This window comes from Medicago sativa, chromosome 2 (genome assembly GCF_051527215.1).
Source record: "Medicago sativa cultivar Bolivia chromosome 2, Bolivia_mono, whole genome shotgun sequence".
Lineage (NCBI taxonomy): Eukaryota > Viridiplantae > Streptophyta > Magnoliopsida > Fabales > Fabaceae > Medicago > Medicago sativa.
Genome location: NC_140750.1, coordinates 23,834,752 through 23,845,514, shown reverse-complemented (window position 1 = coordinate 23,845,514; position 10,763 = coordinate 23,834,752). Strand labels below are relative to the sequence as shown.

General features: G+C 36.2%; 1 protein-coding gene and 1 long non-coding RNA gene across 2 annotated transcripts; both read left to right on the top strand.

Moving 5' to 3' along the window:
• The first annotated feature begins 486 nt into the window (after positions 1-486).
• On the top strand, positions 487-3,563 carry LOC146945673 (uncharacterized). Its single transcript, XR_015026458.1, has 3 exons — positions 487-1,473; positions 1,560-2,510; positions 3,224-3,563. It is a non-coding gene; the product is annotated as an uncharacterized LOC146945673 (long non-coding RNA).
• A 682-nt stretch (positions 3,564-4,245) lies between these two features.
• Positions 4,246-4,761, top strand: LOC146945672 (chitinase 2-like). Its single transcript, XM_085748086.1, has one exon. It carries the CDS (start codon positions 4,246-4,248, stop codon positions 4,759-4,761), a length of 516 nt encoding a protein of 171 aa, XP_085604212.1.
• Positions 4,762-10,763: the final 6,002 nt, after the last annotated feature.

The window sequence follows — 10,763 nt, the reverse complement described above, 5'->3', positions numbered from 1 at the left end:
GGCCTCAACTGAGAGGAAAACTAATGGATGATGAAGCCTGAAGAAAATTCAAGAGAGAATTTTCATTAAGAGATGTGATTAAAATGATAGATATGGAAGACTAAAGGAGTATAACACTTGAAATGAGGATCTTAACCTTGTATGAGGGTTGATAAAACAATTTTGTGAATATTGGGAGGTTCTTAGTCGAATATTAGAGGTTGTTCTTCGTTGGCAAGAAGCTAGATGACTAGAGAAAAGGATGGAAATTGATGTTGATGTGGGAATTGTCAGATTCCTTCTACCTCAGGATAGCCTTGAGTGCGGGTTACCAGAAACACTATTACAAATTGGTTAAGATGGTTTATGCCACCATCATGAATGCTAGCTATCTATTGACAAATTGGGGAACTGATCATCCTTAATGTGTTGTCGATAGAAAGTGAACACCGTGTTGAATGGAACAAGTCAATCTTATCCAGTGTTGTAGTGTGAAATTTTTGGAGGGTAGATGTGGAGACATCGAGAATTTTTATTGTGGACCTAGGCTCTTGAGGGACCTAGTGTCTTGTTTGCGTGTTGTTTGAGGTAATCTCAAGTGGAAGACTAAGTTTTGATGTCTAGAGTTTAAAGTCTATACGACTTTGTAAAGGGTCACAGTAGGTGTCTTGTCATGTCAGTATTTGTAGCAGTAATGACTAGTTAAGTCGTTACTCATATTTTAGTTTCGAGGACGAAACTTCTTTTTGGAGGGTAGTAATGTAAGACCCGTAATTTAGTTGCGACTAAATTTAGGGCTTTGTATTTTGTTCTGATGTTTTATTTGTTAATAAATGACTTTATGAAATGTCTGGACGTTGTCGGAATTTCAGAATTTGTTTTCTATCCATTTTGAGAAAACGTATTGGATGTACTTATCTAAAATTTTCAATGGATCAAGAGCCCCACGATAATTTAAACGAGAGTTTTATACATTGTTAGAATCGGATAATAATTTGTTAGTGACGAAAAATTATTATTGGTAATATATTGTATGACTTATATTTAATGTAGAATTCATCCGTAACAGAGATTAGACACGTTAAATTAGAAACTTCAGGACCAAGCTATTGAGGTGGCATAGAAGAGAAAATATCTAAGATATTTTCATGTGATATTAATTTAATATGATTGTGAGTAGTAAGAATGAAGGGCTTAAATTAGAAGCACATGTTATTTAAGTTGATCCAAGGGCTATATTTTTGGTTACGTGATCTATTCAAAGGACTAAGGCAACCAAGATATTTTTCCCTTCCTTTAATTTTCAGCACCGAAATATATCTCTCTCCCTCTAAAAATCATCTTATTCCTTTTCATTCTTTAGAGATAATGGCTAGTGTTGGTCCCATTGTTGTTAAGAGTTAAGCTTAAAGAAACACGGTATTAGAGTGAGCTTCAGTAAAAGGTTTCAAGAGTTAAAGTGTGTAGTCCCTCCTTGTTGTGCTTGTGATTCTTGTGAGTATCATTTTCCTTCTCTTCTCTCATTTCCGTAAGTATCTTTCTCACTCTACCAATTCCAAATTTTCCATTCCTTAAAACAGTAAGTTCAAAAGAAAAGAAGATGAGTCTTCCTATACTTGTGGCCGAGTTTAATTTATAAAAGGGGTATGATAATTTTTAATCTTTTGTGCTCATTTCAATTATTAATGTTGTTATGTGAGTCCGTGTGAGTATAGATCCAGAAGAAATTTTACGATCGGATCGTTTTATAATTTTAGCATTTTTAAAAAAGTGTCAAAATATGAATTTTATTTGATATATATGCTTTAGACGAGGAAATGAGTTGATTCAACCGATTAGTTTTTTTTAAATGTTGTTCGGACGAAAAGACTGAACTGTTCAGGGGTAATTTCGTCATTTTAATACTGTTGAAAAGCGAAAAGATGTTGACCAATGTATTCGCCTCGTCGAGACGGTCGAAATGGACCTATGGTTCGCGATGTTTCGACGATGGATGAATTTATTGTGATTTTCTGAAAATAATGTGTCTGAGCTGACGCTGGAAGTGACTGCTGACACTATCAGAGTTCGAATTTTTATGTTTGAACTGTTAAATTGTGAAAATATTTTGTATGTGAATTTGTGTTAGGTTGACTGAGCCAGAGGCTCTGGTATACGATGTAAACACAAAGGAGACTCTGTCGAAAATTCGTCAGAATCATTTTCTTAATTTGGGGTGGTTTTGAAAAGATGTTTCAAAATGAATAATATTTTGGGATTGATCTGAACATGATAAGACTTAAAGTATTTTCAAGGATTTTGAGACGAATGTCGTGTTGGAAAATATTTTATTTATGTTTTAGAAAATATCGAAGTTGATCGTATTTTCGAGCGTTGCTAAGATTTCGCCTAGAAAGGGTAAAAAGCTTTAGAGCCGATATTTACCTAAGTTATTGTATCTGTTGGGATAATTAGCTTGAGGGTTTAGAGACGTTCCTGTTGTAGATGCTTACGAGTGTAGAGCAATACGTTGTAAAGAATGCTTTGCTCAGGTAAGGGGCACTTTCTTGAAACCTCATAGTTACTTAAATGCCTGGATGGTTTATGTGCTATTGTGTGTATTGTGAATATGATATGTTAAGTGAATTTGTTTGCCCAGTGTGGGATTTGTTTGCAATCAACTTGATTATGATATGTGATGTGCGTTGCTTTCATATGATTTGTGAATAAATATATGAAATGCATGTCGATTTATGAAATGTTGTTTGATATGAATTGAAAGATAATATGTGAACTGCCAGTTGATGCATGTTTGTATACTACATATGTTGAATGATGTATAAGAGTTGCATTTGCACATATTGAGTGGACAATATATGCTCATGCATTTCATGGTACGTGTTAGTCAGTTGAGACGCACGGGTCTTATAGATGTGTCAGAATAAGAACCACATGATTGCTCGACCATTGTGGGGGGTTTACCTCAGATGTGTCAGTATGAGAATCATGAATTTCTTACCCTCTGCGGAGTGGATTATTCCGGAATCATTTGCATGTGATAGGCCAGTGGAGGTTGTATCACACATGTAGAGTCTGTATTTGCTAGGCTAATTGTGCATCATTATATTTTGTGTGAGGAATGTTTATGTTGATGCCATTTACCATGCTAGTATGTATGCCTGCAGTATTTTTGTAATTATGTTGTTATTAGATTGTGACCCTTTACATTAATCCGTGGATCGGGCTTTGCCCCATATCCAAATAGGGAGTGTGCTTTGCGGGAATAGCAAAGGCTTTGGAGGTGTAGCAGTTTGGCAACCAGGCTTAATGCCATTGGTGGGATCTTGTACCATGTCATCCCAATTCAGAGTTAAGGATCAGCTTAGATGTTTTACTTGTGGTGTCTTATGTTTATGTAATTTTACTTCTTTTGTTTGGGCACCGCTGTAAATGATACTACCATGAGAAATGAATACTCGAACGTTATTTTATGCTTCCGTAGTGCATGATTTGATGGTAAAAGCTCATTGCCTAATATTGTTTTATAAAATGTGACATTTGATTCAGATTGTATTGTTGGTAATGCTTTCAAAATGTTTTACTTACTCTGATTTTAAATTAAAGACAATCCTGAATCCTTTAGTGCATGACATTGAGTTGTTTTAAAAAAAGAAAAAAAATGCACTCCTGTTTTGAAAATCGGGCTGTTACAATAATCTTCACTCAACACCCAAAAACCCTAACTTTGAATCCATCTCTTGAGGGGAAGAAAAGAGAAATCAAACAAAACCCAAACTTCTTTAAGCTTAATAGATCATGAAGGAACAAAGTCTAGAAGCTTACCATGGAGGGAAGAAGATTTTGCAAGATTTGGTGGAGAGGAGAGGAAGGGCGATAGGAGAAGAAGAAAAACAGTGAAGTAAGACTTGGTCAACTCTTGGAGAGAGAAAGGGAAAAAATTATGAGATATTTGTGACCACAACCAAATAAATATCCTTTCACGCGCAATTACCAATTTGCCCTTGCCTTAAGCGTGTTAAATACGACACCGATACATTTCCCGTGTTATGCTGACATGCCATAAAATATTGACTATTAACCACTTTCCATGAACTATTTCCTCTGGCACGATTGACGGGTAATATTCCGATACTAGCAGGCGGGATATTACACTTTGCCACTGAGGTGTATAAAGATGGAAAAGGAACGAGACATTTCGTTCACGATTGGAACTTTGATTACTTTAGCCCAGAAAAAGTGTTCAAACACAAGAAAGAACATAAGAATATGAAGGTTATGATAACTATCGGAGGCCATGGCACTAAATATCCATTCAATCCTAAGGAGAAAAAGGTATGGATTTTCAATGCCATAAGCTCGATCAGACATATCATTCAAGACTATGAGAACTACCTTGTCAATGATGATTCTGGTAGCTGCCACTGCACTAGCATAATTGATGGTATTGATATTAACTATGAGTATATCGATTCTAGTGTGACTGGGGCTGACTTCTCCAACTGCATTGGACAAGTTATTAAACATCTCAAGAAGGATAAGCATGTATCCAAATCCATGGAATATGTATCCATTGCTCCGACAGAGCTCCTCCAAGCCCTCTACCACAAATTGTTTTGGGACCACAAAATGGATATCAACTATGTTGACTACAAGTTCTACAATCAAACTATATCCTCAAAGGATGAGTTTGATGATCTCTACAATCAACTAATAACGGATTACGGTGAGCTTAAACTTTTGGCAGGTGTTAGTACCGATCCAGCTGATACTAAGATGAACTGAGAGGTGTTCATTGAGGGCGTCACAAGACTGATCAACAGCAAATCACTCCTTGGACTTTTTGTTTGGAGTGCTAATGACTCTGCCAACCCACCGAGCAATGACATCGAGCCTTACATCTTGGAGGAAATGCTACAAGATCTCCTTACCAATAATTGATTACTAGCTACATGAATAGCTAATAATTAATATTTTATTTTTCGATCGGGTCATTTATCACGTATTATATATAATATATTATGTTACATATTCTAAATAAGACCCATGATCATGTGTGTGATTTTATTTAGTACTACTGCATGTGTGTGTTGTGCTTGGCACAACTTTTTTTTTTGTATCAATATTATGCTGTGATTGAATTTGAATGAATATCTTTTGTCATTGTATCCGAGTGAAAAAAGTAATTCTTATGTTGTGATATTATATTTTCTATGACTCTATTTAGATATATAGGTTGATAAAAAGAAGCAAAATGTAGTTTTCTACATAGCCTCTTAGTTATTAGTTCACCTATTCTCCCAAAACCTTAGTGATAAAAATAATTAACTACAAGCAAATTGAAGATGCAATGTTTTTTGTCCCGATTCACTAATAAATTTATATTTCGTCCAGCCCCTAATTCCTATAATGATTTTTCTGTTTTTTTAAGCAATAGAATGATTTTTCAGTGATTACTTTTCTTTAAAAAAGAAAAGAAGAGAATTAGTTGAAAAAACAAAAGAACTACTTTTCATTTATAAAAATAAATGTTTTCTCTTGCGATTTTAAGTGCGATTAGGGTATTGTTTACTTGCCACCTTAACTTTCTTCTTAGCTAGGTAACCTAACCTACCACCAATGTTTCCCACCTTTCGTCGCTGATCATCATGCAGCCAGTCCTCATACGTTAGCATTGCCTCACTGAAAACTTACCTACCTCTCAGATCATATAAAAAACACGACCAAAACTGCGCCAGGAACAAAAAACCCTAGTTTTGAAGGTCCATCAGGAGATCAAAAATATCATTGAAAGCCACCATGCTACCAAATTCTTGAATAGGACATATGTTCACATGATGGTTGTTAGGGGAATTAATCATTTGAAGGACAAACATATGTGTATTTCATTATTTGATTTTGTTTTTACTTAAAATTGACATTTTTTTATTATAATAAATATTGAGAATATCTAATAATTTTTTTTTAGGCCTGGTAGGTTTTAAATACCTCTAATATGATTTAAATTTAGGCCCGGTAGGTTTTTTAGTTCTATGTTTGAAATTTACAAAATTCAAGTATAATTTCTTTAGAGTTTCAATTTTTTTTCTTCCTCAACGTGCTCGACAAATATAAAAAAAAATATTGACACGTAAAAATAACAATGTCTGAAAACACACTACCGTCGTTGAAACTCACAGTATTAAAATGAATGTATTTTTTTTATTGAACATAATATATTAAACTTCGATATAAAAAAATTATATCAAACATATTTTTCAATTATTAAAAAAAAGATTTCAATATTATACATTTAAAAATAGTTGTGACGATGGTTTAAAGTGGTGTTTCTTAGAGCTAGGGGCTAATGACTTAAAATCCGGTGATAATAAAGCCAAGAGCACTTGGATGAGATGGTAAGCAATCTTTTTTTTCCTCAAACAACCATGATGTGAACATAAAAAGTTTTTAATGAAAGACTAATAGTAACACAAAATTATTTATATCTTAAGTTAATAGATTTAATTCCCTAACAACCATAATGTGAACATAAAAAGTTCTTAATGAAAGGCTAGTCATAATACAAAATTATTTATATATTAAGTTATTGACATTGTTTTAGTATATTATCTAGTCAATATACTTAGGATTCAGTTTTCTCTAGTTGTGGGTCGTGATTTTGGATTCATATTTTTTTTGGAGATATGCCGATCTTTCCGCAACGGTGGTTGCGCTTCATGGTCTGCAGGTGCTGTTCCATTCTTGTTGTATCCTTTGGGCCGGAGAGTTTGGGCTGGTTTTATTTCTACTTTATCTTCAGTTGTGGTAACTTGTCTGGCTTCGTGTAACATCCCGCTTTTAAAGACTGATATAATAATTGGAACGATAGAATACAAGCGAGTGATGCAAGGGGTATTTTAGACCTTTCACGTGGAGAAGATATTTATGTGGGTTAGGACCACAAATCTTCATAACTTTCTTTCCATTCTCTCTCTAGGGTTAGCAACTTTTGCTCTCCCTTCTCTCTAAGAATTTTCTTTCCTCTACTCTCCTCTACACGACATCATTCAATCTTCTCTTAATCTTCCATAAGTTAGAACTAAGTAAGGTTTTGCTAAGGGTGTTGGTAAAGGGTTGGAAGCAAGCTTCTCCAACACACTTCTCTCTCATCTAGGGTTTTGCTCTTAGGACTTCGTCTTCAAGAACTTGAGCTTGTTGTCAACTTATTTAAGGTGAGTTCTTAGGTATATCCTTCCCAAGGGTTGGTGTGTTGCTTGTGAAAGAGAAGTTGTTTTGTTTAGGGTTTATATATATATATATATATATATATATATATATATATATATATATATATATATATAGATTATTTACCCCTTTTCTTGTGATGCTTGTTTTGCTCATGAATACTTTCTTTTAGGTTGTTTTTACAGGTTTATATGTTCATTAGGGTCATATTATGCTTTGGGATACTTGTATATGAGGATTTTTGATCAAAAACACCATTTTTGGTGATTCTGGACTGCCAAAGCTCGCCTCGCGAGTAAGTTACTCGCAACGGCGAGCTCGAAGGCCAGAAGGGGGTTGTTGCTCGCCTTCTACTCGCAATGGCGAGTAAGGCTGCTCGCCTCGCGAGCTCATGTACTCGCCATGGCGAGTGAGTCAGTGCAACAACGCATTGTTCGTTCGCCTTTTTCCCCTCTGCCGTTCTTCGAGCTGTTTTCTTGAACAGTCCTTTTATAAAGTGAACCCCTCATAGCAAAGTCTTAAGGCATAGGCTTCCTAAAGTTTTCTTAAAGAAAAAGGGTGAAGCAAGTATTTGTTTTGATGGCAAAGCATGACATGAGAAAAAGCTAAGTTAAGAATGGGTAGCAAGTTATGCATTAAGATAATGGGAAAGAACTTAGAGCCTCGATCTATATATATCGAGAACTAGATAGTTAAGTATTGAGTTATGAATAATAAGAGGAATAACGAATAGTTAATCTATTCACGAGCAAGTTAAGTTAAGATTAAGAATTATACGATTACGATTATGAATAATAAGATAAGAATTATATGAATTAAGATATGACTTAATATGTACAAGTTTAGAAATCAAGTAAAGGAAGTATGTCGACGACGAGTTAGGTTTTACTTAATCGTCCGACTTAGAGATGTGTCGCGGAAGATAGTTCTTGATACTTAGAGCCTATCTTGATATAGCGATCTTAGACTTTCCCTTTATCGCCGTGACATGTATAGGGTAGCGAGACCTTTAGTAAGATTTAAGAATTTACGACGGATATAGCATGCACTACCGTCTAGACAAGCAAAATCCACACACGTATCAGCAACCGGCAGGTTGTATTTTAGACACGTGATGACCATAGGTTTTCCCCAAGGTTATCACCAGCCTAGGGCTAGATAGAACTCACTGAGGCATTATGTCTCATCCAACTCCTTATTTGTTCAGGTTCACAGGTTGCTCAAAGGAAAGGTAAGGAAAAAGCTTTGGATTGATCGAGTTTGCAGAAATCAAAGTGGAGTTGAATTAAGGATGCATATGTTAGATTATTTAAGTTATGTTGTTAGACTTCGTAACTAGATTTATGAAGCAAAAACTTTGGTGTGTAATAATGTAACATATGACTCGGAAGCTTTGTATCTTAACTCTCGACTTAAAGTCGTTTCCGTATTGTATAATTAATGTATCCAATATCACCTTATAACGCACATTTGATTATTCTAGATAAATTCAAACTGGGCGTTACATTTTGGTATCAGAGCAGGTCGTTTCAGATCGTTCCTTGGGTCATTAATATTACAGTCCAAGTAGTTGTTCTTTTGAGTTTAGGATGTTGTCCTCATTGTTATATTTGGTTGAAATTGATCACTTTGACTTAAATATGACAGTTTGAGCGAGAATGTCTGGAGCACAAAGAGGACGAGGCCGGCCAAGAGCCAATCAGAATGTGGAGCAGAATGTTAACCCCGATGCTCAGATGTGGGCACAGATGATGCAACAGAATCAGCAGATGATGCACATGATGCAACAACAGATACAACAGAACGCACAGTCCCAGCAGCAGTGGGCTGCAACTATGCAACAGGGTCCGGGATTGCATCAACCGCATCCACCACCTCCAGTTGTGGGAAATCCAGCATTCCGAGAATTCAATCGGAACCATCCTCTAGAGTTCGACGGTAGTGGGGAGCCACCTGAAGCTAAGAGCTGGATCAAGCATATGGAGAAGATTTTTCTTATGGCCAATTGTACCGAGGAAGAGAAAGTAGTTTATGCAACTAATCAATTCCGAGGTGCGGCACAGGATTGGTGGGAAACTGCTCGACGTAGGATGGTGACAAATGGAATACCCATGAATTGGGAGAACTTTAAGCAAGTGATGAAAGAGAAGTATATTCCTTTGTCATTCAAGGTTAGGAAGGAACATGAATTTCTTCATTTGAAACAAGGCCAAATGTCAGTGACAGATTTCACAAAGAAGTTTGAGGAATTATCTTATTACTCTACTCACCATGAGTATGCGGGTAATGAGATGTGGAAAGTTAATCAATATAAACATGCTTTGAGGGGTGAACTCTATGCCGTAGTCAGTCAGCAAAGGTTAACAAATTTCGATGAGATAGTGCATAACAATTTGGAGGCTGAAAGAGGTTTTGATAAAGCTGTCAAATAGGGTACCACATCCTTTGATAGAAGAAGAGGAAATTTTGTTGATAAGCATCATGATAAGTTGAAGCCAAGGGGGTCTCCTCAGAAGGGGTCTCCTCAGAAGGGAAGATAGATGGGTTCATCCAACTCTTTTGTTACTTGCAGTAAATGTGGAAGGACTCATGCTGGGTAGTGCAAAATGGGAGATGATTCATGTTATGCTTGTGGCCAGAGAGGGCACTTTATGGTAGATTGTCCAACTAGAAGGAACAAGGGCAAAGGTGTAAGTACCACAATGAGCAGAGGAAGGGTGTACTCATTGGATGGCAAGAAGGCACAAGCTAATGAAGATTTAATTGGTGGTACGTGTTTTCTTGGCCAAAATCCTATTAATGTTTTATTTGATTGTGGAGCATCCTATTCTTTTATTTCTTTCCAATGTGTTGAAGCTCTTCAGTTATCTGTTTCGTTATTAAATCCCTCTATGATGGTAACTACGGCCACCGACGGAGGAATTGTAGCGAATTATGTTTGTGAAAATTGTCCTATCATCGTATCTAGTAAGACTTATTACATAGACTTGGTATGTCTTTCGATGAAGCAACTTGATGTGATATTAGGTACGGATTGGTTGTCGGCGAATCATGTATATATAAGGTGTGCGGAGAAGAGTATTTACATGCCAACTACTAACACGGTGGAAGGAGTGGCTTTATCAGAATTATTAAAGCACACGTACCAAATGGCTCAATTTATTTGTGCTCAAGATAAGGGTTTTTATGTTATGCTCACCGTGACTTCAGAAACAGATTTAAGTCCAAGCGATATTCCAATTGTCAGTGAGTACCTGGATGTCTTTCCGACCGATATCATAAATTTACCACCAGAAAGGGAAATTGAGTTTTCAATTGATCTGATTCCAGGAGCGGAGCCGGTGTCAGTAGCGCCTTATAGAATGTCTCCTTTGGAGCTTAAGGAACTGAAATCTCAACTTGAAGAGCTTATACAGAAGCATTTCATCAGACCAAGTGTGTCGCCATGGCGTGCACCAGTGTTATTGGTCAAGAAGAAAGATGGTAGTATGAGACTGTGTATTGATTACCGCCAGTTGAATAAGGTAACCATCAAGAACAAGTATCCATTGCCAAGGATAGAT

What these genes read in the sequence shown, in the direction of transcription:
- LOC146945672 (XM_085748086.1), top strand. Translation starts at nt 4,246, where the DNA reads ATGAAGGTTATGATAACTATCGGAGGCCATGGCACTAAATATCCATTC.